Here is an 18,493-nt window from a genome sequence, read left to right on the forward strand (position 1 = left end):
GCTTTTTATTGTACATACTCTTATAGCTTTCACACTGTAAATACACTCGTAGCTTTCATATTGTGCATATGCTTATAGCCGTATTTGGTACACAGGCTATAGTTATACTGTACATTCACCTGTACCATTCATTGTGTTCATGCGCTGGTAGCATTTTGTACATACGCTCAGGGCATTATGCTATTCAGGCGCTCATGGCTGTTATACTGTTCGTATGCTCTTGGCATTTTACTATTCATATGCTTATAGTATTTATACTGTTCACGCTCATGGCATTGATAATGTTTATACGCTCATGGCATCAAGACTGTTCATGTGCTCATGGTACTTTTGTTTATGCGCTTATGGTATTTACACTATCGTGACATTTGTGCTATCCATGTGCTCATGGCATTGGTGCTGGTCATGCGCTCGTGGCATTGTGCTGTCAAGCACTCGTGGCATTGTGCCGTTGTGCGCACGTGGCATTGTGTTGTGCGCTCATAGCATTTTTATTGTCATGCACTCATGGTATTATGCTGCTCATACACTCATAATATTCATACTGTTCAGATGCTCATGACATTTATACTGTTTATACGCATATAGCATTTATACTGTTCACACGCTCATGGCTTTTGTATTGATCACACGCTCATGGCATTTATACTGTATACACTCTTTTGTACTGTTCATATGCTCACAGCATTCAAACTGTCGTACATTCATGGCATTTATACTATTCATACATTTATACTGTTCATATGCTCGTAGCATTCATTGGTCATATGCTCATGGCATTTATACTGTTCATACACTTGTAGTGTTCATACTCTCATAGCATGTATTCTGTCAAACGGTCATGGCATTTATACTGTTTCCTACACTCTTGGCATTCATACTGTCATACGATCATGACATTTATACTGTTATACGCTTGTGGCATTCGCACTGTCCATGCGCTCTCAAGGTTCATACATTCACAGCATTTATGCTACACAAGGACTCTTGGAGTTTGGGCTGCACATGCGCTTGCGGCATTGGTGTTCATGCACCCATGGCGTGTGTGCTGCGCATGCGCGGTGGTGTTTGTGTTTCAGGTACTTTGGTGTTTATGCTGTGCGGGCGCTCAGGGTGTTTGTGCCGTGCATGCGCACATAGTACTTACAGTGTGCAATGACCAGCATCTATGCTGTGTATACATCCATATAATTTTTTCACTATACAGCTCAAAGCATTTGTACGGTGCATACGCTTAGTGTATACTGTGCGTGAGATTATAGTATTTATATTGTACACATGTTCATAGCTTTTACGATACTTTTGCTGGTATCGTTTATATGGCATATTCGTTCATATCTATGGTACTTTCATGTTTATTGGTACATACGCTCATAAGCTTTACTCACAGCACTTACTGTTTATAGTGTTCATACAGTGCATAAATTGCATAGCTTTGTTCCAAGCATACATTCAAAATATTTATACTACTACACTGTGAGCAATGGTAGCCTTTCATGTTCTTTTACACTGTGCAGTCGTACACAGCATTTATACTGTACATAGGTTCTTAGTGTCCATATAAGTCATAAATCCATTTTCTTTGCACAGATAGGTTTAATTACAGACATTGATGCTAGAATTACATGCATACTCTTGTTAGGTCCATAACAGCTTTACGTTAGAGAAGCTCACTACATTACTATAACCGGCTCCCCACGAATGTGTTAGACATTTTGAAATCACGCATATGTTTTTTAGTTATTTTACCATGGTTGTTAGTTCAGTAGAAGTTCCAGCTATATATTACTACAGCGATATGTTACACTCAGCAATAATAGCATTCATTTCACATATGTCACCATGTCAGTCTCACCCATTTGTTAGCATTGGAATCAGCTTGTCATGTTACACTCCGCATCTACCTTTTCCAGGGGTATGCCCTACTTTAGTAGTGGTTGACATCATGGTACTCACCATGTCTGCAGGAGCACAATCTGCATATTGCAGTTGCAGACCCGTTATACCTGCCATGTCTGCAGGGGGATGCATTGCGTAGTTGTGGTTACTGACACATCTTCAGAGCAACAACATCATGACACATAGGTGGGTGTATACCCTTCATACCTGCCACGTCTGCAGGCTCAATGATTACCCATACAGGCACAATGGTTATGCAAAGACCTCTCATGTCTACAGGGACGGTGGCTACGCAAAGATCTGTCACATCTACAGGCACGATGGTTGATAGGCACATTGGTTACACAAAAACCTGTCACGTCTACAGGCACGATGGTTACAAAAAAAGACCTGTCCCATCTACAGGCACGATGGTTACGCAAATACCTGTCACGTCTACAGGCACAATGATTCCGAAAAGACCTGTCACGTCTACAGGCACCATGGTTGTGCAAAGACCTGTCACGTCTACAGGCACAATGTTTCGAAAAGACTTGTCACATTTACATGTATGATGGTTACACAAAGACCTGGCACGACTATGGGAATGATGGTGATGAAGGAATGGGTCTCACATAGTGGGATGGCACTCCTGAGACCAGTCTTTGAGTCAGAAGCTTGGCTGTTTAAGGTATGGTTAGTCTCCAGGTAAGGTGCTTATGAGTGTAGTCTGGTTACCGGTGATTTGGCACCACAAGGTTATTACCACCAAGGTCTGTCGTGTCATTTGCTAACAGTTTATTTTTGCCTTTTAATAGCAGGGACTTGGATATGCCATATTTTACATTGCTCAAAGTGAAGCCAGCAAGTTCAGCTGCAGCCAATATATTACTGCGGTCTCCTTTAGAGAAAGTGAAGGTATCAGCGTTTTTATCAGTGCTCTTAGAAATTACTTCAAAAGGACATTTTTAGACTGTTTCTATGTCCAATATTCACACAAGGTATAAGAAGCAACAAAGTCCATAGGTAATAAAGTGTTAATACCTTGATAGTGCACATGGGTGGTTGTGATTTGGGTAATGGAGGCTCAATCCATGTTTAGACATGTATTCACAAATGAAGAAATCACAAAGTGCTTTCTGCGTTTAAAAGTTCTTTATCTTAAAAGTAGCAGTCTTCAGACAACAATCATCAAGTAGAAAATGACGATCAATATTCACCCCAAGTGCTCACTGATATACGCAGCTGTCCATCAGAGCTCCATTGAATCTTCGCCCTTCGACGGGCATATGGAGTTCAGAGGACCTTCCTCTCACGAAGGAGTCCGCTTAATGAGCGCCGGACACTTCCCTGACGTTTCGAGGGACACGCCATCTTTCTCAAGTATCCCCTACCGTGAACCCATCACTAATTACATAGTCATCAATTCTCGCGAGACATATTCTCTGGAACGAGAAGGTAAGTGTTAAAAACATGTAACAATAGTTAAAACTATGTATCTAAAATCGCAGTAATATATTGAGATGTTTTATTTCACAAGAAAGCCGTATAATTGCAAATTTCATTCATTCCATTTGGTATCAAAGAATTTAATGTTTCTATCCAGTATGTTTCTCTCTGTAGCAGCTTCTTTTTGATCTCTATTTATGTTAACCCCTCTATCTCTTCTATGACCATCCATCTTAATTCATATGGTTGATGTCCTTGTTTGACAAAATGTTTAGCAACCCCTGTTTCCCCATATTTCTTTCTTTCTGGTTCTTTTTCTACTATACAGGTTGTCATTTTCCGGATTAGCGCACGATGTTCGCTAATCCGACATTTGATGTTTCTCATAGTCTGACCAACATATACACATCCACACGGACATTTCAGGAGATAGATAACCTGTTTAGAATTACAGTTATAGTAACCCCTTACAGGATACCTATTCCCTTGTAGCGGATGACTGATAAAATCACATTTGATTATGCTGCTGCAATTCTGACAGTTTAGACAAGGGAAAGTTCCCTTCTTTTTAGTGTGCAAAAATGTCTGTTTTGTCATCTTCTTTTTCTTTATGTCTGCTCTTATTAGATAATTAGCTAATGCTTTTCCTTTCTTATAAATAAACCTTGGGGGTTTCACAAACATTTTCCCAAACTTCGGGTCTGCTCGGAGCATCCCTCAATATTTATTTATTGTTTTTTTCATTAATGGAGCATGATTGTCATATGTAGACACAAATGTTACATTATCTTCTCTTTTCTTTTTCATTTTTTTAGTTCTCAATTTCTCCCTTGGGATCTCCTGTACCTCATTAGCAATCTTTCTCACCCACTGTTCTTCATACCCTCGTTCCGTAAATTTCTTAATCAGTATTTCTTTATTTATGACATATTCCTCAAGACTACTGCAAATGCGTCTAGTCCTGATGAACTGTCCACGGGGAATCCCTTTAAATGTTTGGGGTCCATGTTGGCTCTGTCTCAATAGCAGATTATTTCTATCAGCTTCTTTCTTATATAGCGTAGTTTTCAAATGTATGCCTTCTTTATAGACCTTAACATCTAAGTAATGGATCTGCTGGAGATGGACATCGACCGTGAATTCAATTAGAGGGTGGCATTTATTAAGTTGTGAGACAAATTCCATTAACTGCTCATACGAGCCTGACCACACTAGGAACACATCATCCACGTAACATACTCCCTTCTCCACATAGGAGCTTGTGGGCAGTGACGGGATGAAGCGCTCTTCAAATTTAGCAATAAAAATGTTAGCCACACTAGGTGCGACAGGGGACCCCATCGAAGTCCCCTGTACCTGCACAAAGAAATCCTTACCAAATCGAAAATAATTTCTGGTCAGCACCATCTCCAAAAGATCCATCAAAAATGTTATTTTAGAATTACTCAGTGCATGATTTTTCGACAATTCTTCTCTGATGATAATCATTGCCTCGTCCATAGGAATATTTGCATATAGACCTTTAATGTCTAAAGTGCATAACCATGTATCTTCAGTAATATTAATATCCTCAATGGAATCCAGAAATTCATTTGTATGACAATTCTCTAACTTTTTCACAACCTTCTGCAGATAATTATCGACGTATATTGCCAAGGGGCACAGGATGGAGTCGACCCCGAGACGATGGGGTGTCCCGGGGGTCTCTCCACATCCTTGTGCACCTTGGGGAGGAGGTATAGAACTGGGGTTCTGGGATATTCATTCATTAATGCTTGTTTTGTGGTGGCATAAATGATGCCATTTAGTAAAGCGTCTTCTAATATTACACTTATCTCCTGACTGAACTGTGTGACAGGATCACCTTTTAATTTTACATAAACTTTTTCTTCACTTAACTGTTTATTCGCTTCCTCTAAATATAAATTCTTATCCCATATTACAGTCGCCCCCCCTTATCTGCTTATTTAACCACTATTCTGTCATCCTTTTTCAATTCCATAAGTGCCTGTCTCTGGGGAGCAGAAAGATTTTTAGTACCCTGGTTTTTATTCCATTGTTCACAGACCTCGCTAATGACTGCCTTCTGGAAGCTCTCCAGTAGAGGTCTGTTCACAATGGGATCAAACTGACTAACTTTTCTCAACTTAGGAGGAAGTTCAGATATATCCTCACTCTCTCTTTTTTGTTTACCACTATTCACATCTGAAAAAAACATTTTTAATCGCAATGAACGACAGAATTTGAAAAACTCTACTTTAAAATCAAATTTATCTTTTTCAAAGGTCGGCACAAAACCCAGTCCTTTATTAATAACCACTCTTTGATGAGTTGAGAGTTCAACAGGAGATATATTAATAGTCAGCTCACCTTCTTTATCTTCTTGGAATTTTTTTACTTCTTGGAGTTTTTTAGCACTTCTTGTCTTTGCCTCTCCTTTTATTTCAGGGATTTTTTTCTTTTAATCCCTAACTGGTTTTCTTTCTTTCGGTCTTGCTCCTTGTAATTCCTTTTGCTGTTTGATATTTCCTCCCTTTTGACTTGTAGTGCTTCTCTCTCCTAGACTCACACCGCTGTCTGACCAAAATAGATCACCTGAAGATGTTTTATTGAGGTTCCACTCCCTTCTACAAGTCTTGCGTCTTTCCTCTGCCCAGGTGTAGACACGGTCCAATTGATAGTCTTTCGTATCTCTCTCAAATTTTGTTAGTTTAGTCTGTAATATTGAGGCTCTCAGTTTACTAATGTTATCTCGAATTTCTCTCATTATTTTATCCATATATTCACTTGTAGACTCTTTTTTTAAATCCTTTTCCATTTTCTTTATTTCTTTTTGGATATCAATGATGGAAACCTGTAGGTGTTGCACAGTAAGGAACATCAAATCCATAGAATGGGCATTACAGAGTGCATACCATTTTATGATGTATTCTCGGTCTTCCATTAGTAATGCAGGAGTTAAGGAGCTTCTTAAACCTCTTGGAATACGTTGTACTTTTAAATATTCTGCAATCGTTGAAGCATGCAGTATAAGGCTGGTCTCTTTCTTTTTCATTTGCAGCAGTTTCTTGGCATAATCTATTTTAATGCCATCTTTTACATTGCTCAATGTGAAACCAGCAAGTTCAGCTGCAGCCAATATATTACTGCGGTCTCCTTTAGAGAAAGTGAAGGTATCAGCGTTTTTATCAGTGCTCTTATAAATTACTTCAAAGGACATTTTTAGACTGTTTCTATGTCCAATATTCACACAAGGTATAAGAAGCAACAAAGTCCATAGGTAATAAAGTGTTAATACCTTGATAGTGCACATGGGTGGTTGTGATTTGGGTAATGGAGGCTCAATCCATGTTTAGACATGTATTCACAAATGAAGAAATCACAAAGCGCTTTCTGCGTTTAAAAGTTCTTTATCTTAAAAGTAGCAGTCTTCAGACAACAATTATCAAGTAGAAAATGACGAACAATATTCAGCCCAAGTGCTCACTGATATACGCAGCAGTCCATCAGAGCTCCCCGTGGACAGTTCATCAGGACTAGACGCATTTGCAGTAGTCTTGAGGAATATGTCATAAATAAAGAAATACTGATTAAGAAATTCACGGAACGAGGGTATGAAGAACAGAGGGTGAGAAAGATTGCTAATGAGGTACAGGAGATCCCAAGGGAGAAATTGAGAACTAAAAAAACGAAAAAGAAAAAAGAAGATAATGTAATATTTATATCTACATATGAAAATCATGCTCCATTAATAAAAAAAAACAATAAATAAATATTGGGGGATGCTCCAAGCAGACCCGAAGTTTGGGAAAATGTTTGTGAAACCCCCAAGGTTTATTTATAAGAAAGGAAAAGCATTAGCTAATTATCTAATAAGAGCAGACATAAAGAAAAAGAAGATGACAAAACAGACATTTTTGCAAACTAAAAAGAAGGGAACTTTCCCTTGTCTAAACTGTCAGAATTGCAGCAGCATAATCAAATGTGATTTTATCAGTCATCCGCTACAAGGGAATAGGTATCCTGTAAGGGGTTACTATAACTGTAATTCTAAACAGGTTATCTATCTCCTGAAATGTCCGTGTGGACGTGTATATGTTGGTCAGACTATGAGAAACATCAAATGCCGGATTAGCGAACATCGTGCGCTAATCCGGAAAATGACAACCTGTATAGTAGAAAAAGAACCAGAAAGAAATATGGGGAAACAGGGGTTGCTAAACATTTTGTCGAACAAGGACATCAACCATGTGAATTAAGATGGATGGTCATAGAAGAGATAGAGGGGTTAACATAAATAGAGATCAAAAAGAAGCTGCTACAGAGAGAAACATACTGGATAGAAACATTAAATTCTTTTAATACCAAATGGAATGAATGAAATTTGCAATTATACGGCTTTCTTGTGAAATAAAACATCTCAATATATTACTGCGATTTTAAATACATAGTTTTAACTATTGTTATATGTTTTTAACACTTACCTTCTCGTTCCAGAGAATTGATGACTATGTAATTGGTGATGGGTGCACGGTAGGGGATACTTGAGAAAGGGGGCGTGTCCCTCGAAACGTCGGGGAAGTGTCCGGCGCTCATTCAGCGGTCTCCTTCATGAGAGGAAGGAAGGTCCTCTGAACTCCATATGCCCATCGAAGGGCGAAGATTCAATGGAGCTCTGATGGACTGCTGCGTATATCAGTGAGCACTTGGGGTGAATATTGTTCGTCATTTTCTACTTGATAATTGTTGTCTGAAGACTGCTACTTTTAAGATAAAGAACTTTTAAACGCAGAAAGCGCTTTGTGATTTCTTCATTTGTGAATACATAGCTATATGTTATGCCTGGCAAGTATTTATCGGTTTCACTCTTGCCATGATGTCATAGGTGAGTAATTTAAAGATGCATATATCAGCTAACATGTGAGCATGGTCCTGTTCCAGTGCCGGCTCGCTTCTTACGCAGTGGGCATAACTACCATAATTTCCTCGGTACTAGGCATCATTTCTAGGACAGGTAGTCTGCAGATTCCACTTGCTGTCTCCCAAGTTAGAGTCTAGATATGGGTTTGTGTTAGTGGTGTGGTATTGGTTTGTGATTTCTGTTTCTATCATACTAGGTTAACTTTTTCCCCTCTATAGGCGTGCCCTCCATCACGGTTATGGGCACAAATCTACCGCTTTTGTTAAGTTCAAGGTTTTTAATACAGGTATGTATGTATGTATGCATGTATCGTTGTATTCACGAGCTCAAGTGTGAAGTCCTGAGCACAAGTGTTAAGCCTTTCAGGCTGTATTTGTGCGAAGGGTATGGATATCCCACCCCCTGCACTTTTAGGTGGGGCTTCAGGGAGTTGGATGTAGGGGGTGAGGGTATAAAACGCCCTAGCACCCACTGGCGGGGCGTACATCACGTTTTCCGGACCCCTCCCAACCCTCCCCTTTTTTCAACTTATCCATTACAGGGAATGCCCTCTATATGCGTGCCCTCCGTCGCAGTTATGGGCACAAATCTACAGCTTTTGTTAAGTTTAACCCCTTGCCGCAAAACGCCAGGTTTTTACGGCGCTGCGGCACAGGAGGGTTATGAAGCGAGCTCAGGAGCTGAGCTCGCATCATACCCGCACGGTCCCGGCTGCTATCAGCAGCCAGGACCCGTGGCTAATGCCGGACATTGCCGTTCCGGCAGATGTCCGGCATTAACTCTTTAGACGCGGCGATCAAAGTTGATCGCCGCATCTAAAAGTGAAAGTAAAACCATCCCGGCAGCTCAGTCAGGCTAATCGGGACATCGCAATAAAATCGCAATGTCCCGATCAGCCGGGACGCAGCAGGAGGGTGCCTTACCTTCCTCCTGCGTATCCAAACGGTGATTGATTACTGCAAGCCGGAAATCCAGGCTTGAGCAATCAACCACCAATACCACTGATCAATGCAAAGTTATGTATTTGCAGTGATCTGTGGAAAAGATCAGTGTGTGCAGTGTGTGAGCTATATGGGAGCTATAACATTGCAAAAAAAGATAATTTAACTAGGGATGCACCGATATATCGGCGGCCGATACATATCGGCCGAAAATAGCTATTTTGGGGAAATGCCGAAACAACAAAAATTTTGCCAATAATGACCCACCTCCCCTGCCCGCCCACAGCACAAGTTACAAACACTGCCAGTGCCAGAGGCGTAGCGTGGGGGGTGCAGGGGGGCCAGCCGCACCAGGCGCAACATCTGGGGGGGCCGCGCTTTCCGGGATAGGAATACTTTTTTTGTGCCCGGGCCGGCTCCCGTGTGTGGCTGCAGGCAGGGGGCGGCCAGAGCATATAAAAACTAATACTGTATACTAAAAACCAGGGGGCCTCCAGCTGTTGTGAAACTACAACTCCCAGCATGCCCAGACCGGTAAAGGCTGTCTGGGCATGCTGGGAGTTGTAGTTTCTCAACAGCTGGAGGCCCCCTGGTTTTTAGTATACAGTATTAGTTTTTATATGCTCTGGTTGGCCCCGCCTGCAGCCACACACGGGAGCCGGCCCGAGCACATAAAAAGAAGAATTCCTATCCCGGACATCCCTGTGTCCCGAAAAATCTTTTCGGCACATAAGGATGTCCACCGGTCACTCACCATTCTGCGGCCAGCGCGCGTCCTCCTTCGGTCCCTCGCTTCTCCGCCTCTATGGTTGTACGCACGGCACGGGACGTCCCATGCGTACAACCATAGAGATGCAGGAGGACCGCAGGATCGTCGCAGGAGAACGCGCGTTTGCCGGGGCCTGGTGAGTGACCAGTGGCGCGTCATCTTCTTCAGTGTTCCGGTCACCGCTCCTCCGGTCCCGGCACCTACTGCTATGGTCCATAGGCCATAGCAGTAGATGTGACCCCAGGCCGGAGGAGCGGTGACCGGATCACTGTGGGGGCAGCAGTACAGACATACAGCCTCCAGCCATACACTTTATATGGCTGGAAGCTGTATTTCTGTGGGGTGGGGGGAAGCTGCCTACTATTGTGGGGGAACTGCTGACCTAATGTGGGGGGGAGCTGCCTACAAATGTGGGGGGAGCTGCCTAATATTGTTGGGGGGAGCTGCCTAATATTGTGGGGGAACTGCCTACTATTGTGGGGAACCTGCCTACTATTGTGGGGGAAATGCTGACCTAATGTGGGGGAGCTGCCTACTATTGTGGGGGAACTGCTACTATTGTGGGGGAGCTGCCTACTATTGTTGGGGAGCTGCCTATTAATGTGGGGGAGCTGCCTACTATTGTGGGGGAGCTGCCTACTATTGTTGGGGAGCTGCCTATTAATGTGGGGGAGCTGCCTACTATTGTGGGGGAGCTGCCTATTAATGTGGGGGAACTCCTGACCTAATGTGGGGGAGCTGGCAATCTAATGTGGGGGAATCTAATCTAATCTAATGAGCGGAGCGCTGCATTTTACCAGAAGACGGGGAGAAGTCATTTTCGGTTTCGGTATCGGTTTCGGTCGGACATTTTTTTTTTATTTCGGTTTCGTTTCGGTTCTGAAATTTCCATTTCGGTGCACCTCTATAACCCCTTCCCTAGTAAAAGTTTGAATCACCCCCCTTTTCCCTTAAAAAAAAACTGTGTAAATAAAAATAAAAATAAACATATGTGGTATCGCCGCGTGTGTAAATGTCTGAACTATAAAAATATATTGTTAACTAAACTGCACGATCAATGGCGTATGCGCAAAGAAATTCCAAAGTCCAAAATAGCATATTTTCATAATAGCATATTTTCATAAAAATATGAATAAAAAGCGATCAAAAAGTCTGATCATAACAAGAATGATACCGATAAAAACTTCAGATCGCGGCACAAAAAATGAGCCCTCATACCGCCCTGTACATGGAACAATAAAAAAGTTATAGGGGTCAGAAGAGGACAATTTTAAACGTATAAATTTTCCTGCATGTAGTTATGATTTTTTTCCGAAGTAATAAAAAATCAAACCTATATAAGTAGGGGATCATTTTAATCGTATGGACCTACAGAATAAAGATAAATTAAAAATGTACTGCGTAGAAACAGAAGCCCCCAAAATTTACAAAATGGTGTTTTTTCTTCCATTTTGTCTCACAATGATTTTTTTCCATTTTGCTGTAGATTTTTGGGTAAAATGACTGATGTCATTACAAAGAAGAATTGGTGGCGCAAAAAATAAGCCATCGTATGGATTTTTAGGTGCAAAATTGAAAGGGTTCTGATTTTTAAAAAGTAAGGAGGAAGAAACGAAAGTGCAAAAACGGAAAAACACATGTATGTATAAATACATGTATGTCTGTATGTATCGTTGCATTCACGAGCACGCATGTGAAGCCCTGAGCACAATTTCCTAAATGTCAAGGTCATAGAGGGAGAATTATCATTGCTTTTAGTGCATTTTTTTGTGTATGTTTTGGCGCAGTTCAGACGCAAGCAGCATATTTCGTGACTTTTATGCGTCTTTTGATATAGACAGTTGTACTCTTTTTGCCTGCCCATAGAAATTTTTCTTTTTGACCATGCAGTGGTCACATATTTATCATTTGCGACTTTTGTCAAAAGTCGCTATTTTGTGCACAAAGGTCCTTTTTTTTGGCGCAAAGGCGACACCACCTACCAGTAGACATGAGAATCACTTCTACCTTCCGCAATTCAACCTTTAACCCCTTAACGACGCAGGACGTATATTTACGTCCTACGCCGGCTCCCGCGATATGAAGCGGGATCGCGCCGCGATCCCGCATCATATCGCGTCGGTCCCGGCGCTCATCAACGGCCGGGACCCGCGGCTAATACCACACATCGCCGATCGTGGCGATGTGCGGTATTAACCCTTTAGAAGCGGCGGTCAAAGCTGACCGCCGCTTCTAAAGTGAAAGTGAAAGTGACCCGGCTGCTCAGTCGGGCTGTTTCACCGCGGCATCCCGAACAGCTGACCGGACACCGGGAGGGCCCTTACCTGCCTCCTCTGTGTCCGATCGGCGAATGACTGCTCCGTGCCTGAGATCCAGGCAGGAGCAGTCAAGCGCCGATAACACTGATCACAGGAGTGTTAATACACGCCTGTGATCTGTGAAAAAGATCAATGTGTGCAGTGTTATAGGTCCCTATGGGACCTATAACACTGCAAAAAAATTTTAAAAAAAAGTGTTAATAAAGGTCATTTAACCCCTTCCCTAATAAAAGTTTGAATCCCCCCCCTTTTCCCGTAAAAAAATAAAACAGTGTAAAAAAATAAAAATAAACATATGTGGTATCGCCGCGTGCGTAAATGTCCGAACTATAAAAATATATCATTAATTAAATCGTATGGTCAATGGCGTACGCGCAAAAAAATTCCAAAGTCCAAAAAAGCGTATTTTGGTCACTTTTTATACCATTAAAAAATTAATTAAAAGTGATCAAAAAGTCCAATCAAAACAAAAATCATACCAATAAAACTTCAGATCACGCCGCAAAAAATGAGTCCTCATACCGCCCTGTACGTGGAAAAATAAAAAAGTTATAGAGGTCAGAAGATGACATTTTTAAACGTATAAATTTTCCTGCATGTAGTTATGATTTTTCCCAGAAGTGCGACAAAATCAAACCTATATAAGTAGGGTATCATTTTAACCGTATGGACCTACAGAATAATGATAAGGTGTAATTTTTACCGAAATATGCACTGCGTAGAAACGGAAGCCCCCAAAAGTTACAAAATTGCGTTTTTTTTTCGATTTTGTCGCACAATGATTTTTTTTTCCATTTTGCTGTGCATTTTTGGGTAAAATGACTAATGTCACTGCAAAGTAGAATTCATGCAAAAAATAAGCCATAATATGGATTTTTAGGTAGAAAATTGAAAGAGTTATAATTTTTAAAAGGTAAGGAGGGTTAACCTCTTGTGGACGACAGCGTCCCATTCCCCTTCTATGACACGCGCTCAGCGTGTCAAAGCTAAGTTGTCCTAGCTGGGTGGTCCTGGCGGCTATCTGCCACCAGGACCCATCTCTAATGCCAGACATCACCAATCACGGGGATGCCTGGCTTTAACCGCTTAGACACCGCAATCAAATTTGATTGTAGCATCTAAAATGCAAGTAAAAATGCCCCGGCAGCTCTGTGAAAGTAAGTAAAAACACCTAACCTGCCAAATTCAGGACCTGGGAAAGTGTCTACTTCCCTCCCTCACAAGTGTCTAGAAAAAGTGTATGTGGTAGAGCTTTTCCCACCACAGCAGAGCTGCGCAAAATTCATCATCCTGCTGCACCTTCTTGATAAATAGGATGCACGGTAGTCAAACCCACCACCCAAATAAACTTGGGAAAATAGCTCTACCGTAGACTTTCTTTGATAATTCTGGGCCATAGTGTAGTCCTATGTGAATATATCCTAACATGAGTAATATAACAGTATTTTAGGCTTATTTCTTAAGTTGTATTTATTCTAAAGCACAGAATAAAAATGTAAATGAGATCATTGAAAAAGAACACTGATCAAATTTAGAGAACCCTTTCAGATACCTGCAAGTCATTGGTGTTAATCTGACAACTGCTGCTAATTTCCTTAATGACCTGACAAATGCTATTTAACTAGCAGCCTAACTTTCCAGTTTTCACTGACTTTGCCAAAATGATGTGCCGTTCCAAAGTAACTGAAACCCTTCAGCAGCAGGTTGTCCTGATGAAGGACACAGGGGTGACCCTATCAGTCATAGCAAGAGAAGTTGATCATTCCAAGTCTGTGATTTCTAGAATATTGCATCTTTACAACAGCCCAAACTCATTCAAGTCCCCCAAGAAGGCTGAATGCCCTCGAATGACAAACGCAAGAGAGGACAGGATAATGCGAAGAAACTCCATGGATAATCGTTTCAACACTGCAGCTAGAATTGCTCACCAATTCAGCACTGAATAGGGTAAGGATCTGTCTCGTCATACAGTGGGGATTAAAAGTTTGGGCACCCCAGGTAAAAAAAAATTATTAATGTGCATAAAGAAGCCAAGGAAAGATGGAAAAATCTCCAAAAGGCATCAAATTACAGATTAGACATTCTTATAATATGTCAACAAAAGTTAGATTTTATTTCCATCATTTACACTTTCAAAATAACAGAAAACAAAAAAAGGGCATCTGCAAAAGTTTGGGCACCCTGCAGAGTTAATATCTTGAACTGCCCCCTTTGGCAAGTATCACAGCTTGTAAACGCTTTTTGTAGCCAGCCAAGAGTCTTTCAATTCTTGTTTGAGGTATCTTTGCCCATTCTTCCTTATAAAAGTCTTCCAGACAGATTTCTGGGCTGTCTGTCACGCACTGCTCTTTTAAGGTCTATCCATAGATTTTCAATTATGTTGAGGTCAGGAGATTGTGAAGGCCATGGCAAAACCTTCAGTTTACGCCTCTTGATGCAATCTCCTGTGGATTTCGAGGTGTGTTTAGGATTATTATCCATTTGTAGAAACCATCCTCTCTTTAACTTCAGCTTTTTCACAGATGGCATCAACTTAGCATCCAAAATTTGCTGAAATTTTATTGAATCCACTTTTCCTTCTATTCGTGAGATGTTCCCTGTTCCACTGGCTGCAATACAACCCCAAAGCATGATTGATCCACCCCCATTCTTAACAGTTGGACAGAGGTTCTTTCCATTAAATTCTGTTCCCCTTCTTCTCCAAACGAACCTTTGCTCATTCCGGACAAAAAGTTAAATTTTAACCTCATTGGTCCACAGAACTTGTTTCAAAAATGCATCAGGCTTGTCTATATGTTCATTTGCAAAGTTCAAACGCTGATTTTTGTGGTGAGGACGTAGAAGAGGTTTTCTTCTGATGAGTCTTCCATGAAGACCATATTTGTACAAGTATCTCTTTATAGTGGAATAGTGTACCACAACTTCAGTGTCTGCCAGATCTTTCTGGAGTGATTGTGCAGTCAAACATGGGTTTTAAATTGTTTTTCTCACAATCCTGCAAGCTGTTCTGATATTTTTCTTGGTCTTCCAGATCTTGCGTTAACTTCCACTGTTCCTGATGACTGCCATTTCTTAATTACATTCCGAACAGAGGATATTGACATCTGGAAATGTTTTGCTATCTTCTTATAGCCTTCTCCAGCTTTGTGAGCGTCAACAATTTTCAGTTTCAGATTTCTAGACAACTGCTTAGAAGAACCCATGGTGCTGATTGTTGGGGCAAGGTCAGATGAGTCTGGGCATTTAAAACCTTTGAGATTGACATCACCTGGTCTTCCCAGATGATGATTGATAACAATTCATGACACTGGCAGGTCTCACCTTTGCAAAGGGGGCAGTGCATGTTATAAATTCTGCAGGGTGCCCAAACTTTTGCAGATGCTTGTTTTCTGTTATTTTGAAAATGTCTAATCTGTAATGTGATGCCTTTTGGAGATTTTTCCATCTTTCCTTGGCTTCTTTATGCACATTAATACAAATTTTGACCTGGGGTGCCCACACTTTTGATCCCCACTGTACAGTGTCTGGATGTTTAAGAGCATTTGGACTGAAAGCCCACTCTGCAGTGACCAAACCTCTCATTAGCAGAAAGAATCAAAAGGCTAGACTCACCTTTGCTGAGGAGCATGTTGTGTGGACAGAGGAGAAGGGGTCCAGAGTTCATTTTAGTGATAAAAGCAAGTTTAATTTATTTGGGTCTGATGGGTCTTATGTTCGTCGACAAACTGGGGAAAGGCAGAGAAGGTGGCACTCAACATCCAGAACGGTGCTTTATTCAATCAACAGCAGCATCACAGGTACAAGCGGGTATGGCGGTGTGAGGCAGGGCCAACCGGAACAGGGTGTTTTCGTGCATGTGATGCACTTCCTTAAGCTGGTACAGTGTCAGCTCGTGTCACTCCTTCTAACATAGAGGAGATGTGGAGCTGTCGCTAGGGAACCTGACGCATCCCCCTGATCATGTGACAGTCTCTATCAAAACAATAAAAATGCAAAACAAAACACATAGGAATAACAAAACTAAAGGTAGGAACTGAGCTTGTTGCGATCGTTCAGACCCAACATCCGGTAGCATCTAGTCTGGCGATCCCACAAGCTTCCTTCTGTGAGAAAATTTGGTTAAGATCTCGTGTGTCTCATTCATGTGTGCAATAAATCTTGGAGCTTTACTCCCAGTCTGAACTGAGTGAACATGGAGCTGCCTGATAGTCTTGACAACATAAAACCTACCACAGGGGCACACCATAGCATACACTAGGAAAGATGTGCGGCAAGCGATCAATTCATTTACACAGAGATCCACTGGGCCTATCTTAATGTTTCTCCCAGTCATTATTGTCACGCACCTGGATGCTGATGTCTCGGAGCAGGTACTGGATCCTCTAACCTGTGTGGCTGATGACTCGGACCGTATCGGGGAGCGGAGTCTAAGGTGCCATTGGTCTTCAACAGAGCTCGCCACAAAGCAAGATGGATTTGCTGCGGCAGACAACACCCAGGTCGCTACCCCCAATACGGCTCGACCACACAGGTAACTGGGCAAAGCGCGGTACAAGAGGATGAGACAGAGGCGTAGTCAACGTAGCAGAAGGTCTAGGCAGGCGGCAAAGGTTCGTAGCCAAATAACGTAGCGGGAAGGTCTGGGTACACGGGTATGGCAGGCTAAAGGGAACACTTTCTCTCAGGCAAATGGCACTGAAGATACAGCAGGGGGGAGTAGCAGAAACTTATAATGTGGTGTTCAGGTGCAAGACTAATTATGGGCGCACTGGCCCTTTAAATTTCAGCGCTCAGCCCTAGGAGACGGGGACGAGCGCGGCGGAGCTGCGTTACAGTGGCAGCAGCGCAAGGTAAGTGACGGGCCGGGATTCGCATGCGGGCGTGTCCCGTGATGCGAATCCCGACCCCGCTGACAGACAGGGACCCCGGGACACTGCGCTCACGGCCAGAGCGCAGCGCGTGACAGTTATGGCTGAGCAAGAAGAGCAAGACCTACATAGATTTAGTTAACCACTGAGAACCCAAACAAGAAGAAGAGTCTGTCTTCCTGAAATCAGTAGCTTTCTTCAGTTTATCCCCCAAGGTGATGTTCTTCTTATAAGTAATAAGTGGGGGAAATGTTGTCACATCCTTGAGGTCATTGTCAGAGTCAAGAATTAACCAGTTGCAGCGAATAGCATTTGCCACCATCAGGTTCATGTTAGAATTAGCAAGGGAGAAAGTGAACCGCTTAGAGTTAGCATATAGTATTTTTCTTCAGCAACTGAGATCTATCTAACTCCCTTTCTCGCTGGAGGCTGCAATCTATGATGTCCTCAGGATACTGTTTAGCGAGAAGATGACCCTTAAACTCACATGCCTGTAATTCAAAGGTGTGATCCTCATTATTAACCCTTCTTAGGCGAAGAAACTGTGAGTATGGGATGCTCTTCCTGACATGCAGAGGGTGAGAACTATGATAATGCAAAAGAGCATTGCGAGCAGTGGCCTAGCGAAAGCCTTGAGTGACGAAAATGTTTAATAAGGTTGAGCACTTTCCTGAGCATGTTTCACATAAAGAGGGTGAAGTACCAGCAATTGTTGGGTCTTTGGGTTTCTCCCCCATTTTGCACCTTACTAAAGAAGAAACCCAAGCCTTAGAGACCTCATGTGTTCTAGCTGATGGTGGTCCTCCTAATACAGATTCCCCTTTTGTTGAGGTGTTGCCCTTCAAGGGAGGTAATCCTTCCAGGGTTTCGCCTCCCTCCCCAGTAGGGAGTCCTATCGACTTGTTCACCCAGGCTGTAATAAGAGATGTTAGGTCCTTCATTTACCCCCAGACTAGGAGCAATCTTGCACCTAAAGAAGAGAGAGTCTTGAGGTGGCACTCCTCCTGAAAGGATGTTAAAGTGGTTAAAGCCGATAAAGGCGGCAGCACCGTTGTGATGACTCCCGAGGCTTACGACGCTGAGATGCATCGTCTTTTGGGAGACACATGCACCTACAGGCTCCTTCCGTCCAACTCCACTTCTAGGACAATGAACCAGCTAAGGTCTTTTTTGAGAGAAAAGTTAGAGAGTGAAGTCATTTCACGTAAGACCGCAGAGAGGTTACTCCCCAACTCTCCACGACACCCCAGATAGTATTATTTACCAGGGTGCACGAGTACCTATCACAGTACACGAGTGGTTACTTAAACCTCTGCTACCTTCTACTCCCATTTATGTTAAAGATACAG

At 42.2% G+C, this 18,493-nt stretch overlaps 1 protein-coding gene across 1 annotated transcript in view; it reads right to left on the reverse strand.

The window, feature by feature from the left end:
- Positions 1–1,614: 1,614 nt before the first annotated feature.
- Positions 1,615–18,493, reverse strand: part of LOC130361474 (uncharacterized) — a 45,555-nt gene continuing 28,676 nt past the window's right edge. Inside the window, exons 2-3 of the mRNA XM_056564529.1 lie at positions 5,698–6,483; positions 1,615–3,323 (exon numbers count right to left, since the gene is read on the reverse strand). Coding sequence (XP_056420504.1) covers positions 5,789–6,483 — 695 coding nt within the window. The 3' untranslated portion in view covers positions 1,615–3,323; positions 5,698–5,788. The remainder of the gene's footprint in view (positions 3,324–5,697; positions 6,484–18,493) is intronic.

Source organism: Hyla sarda, chromosome 3, assembly GCF_029499605.1.
Source record: "Hyla sarda isolate aHylSar1 chromosome 3, aHylSar1.hap1, whole genome shotgun sequence".
Classification (NCBI taxonomy): Eukaryota; Metazoa; Chordata; class Amphibia; order Anura; family Hylidae; genus Hyla; species Hyla sarda.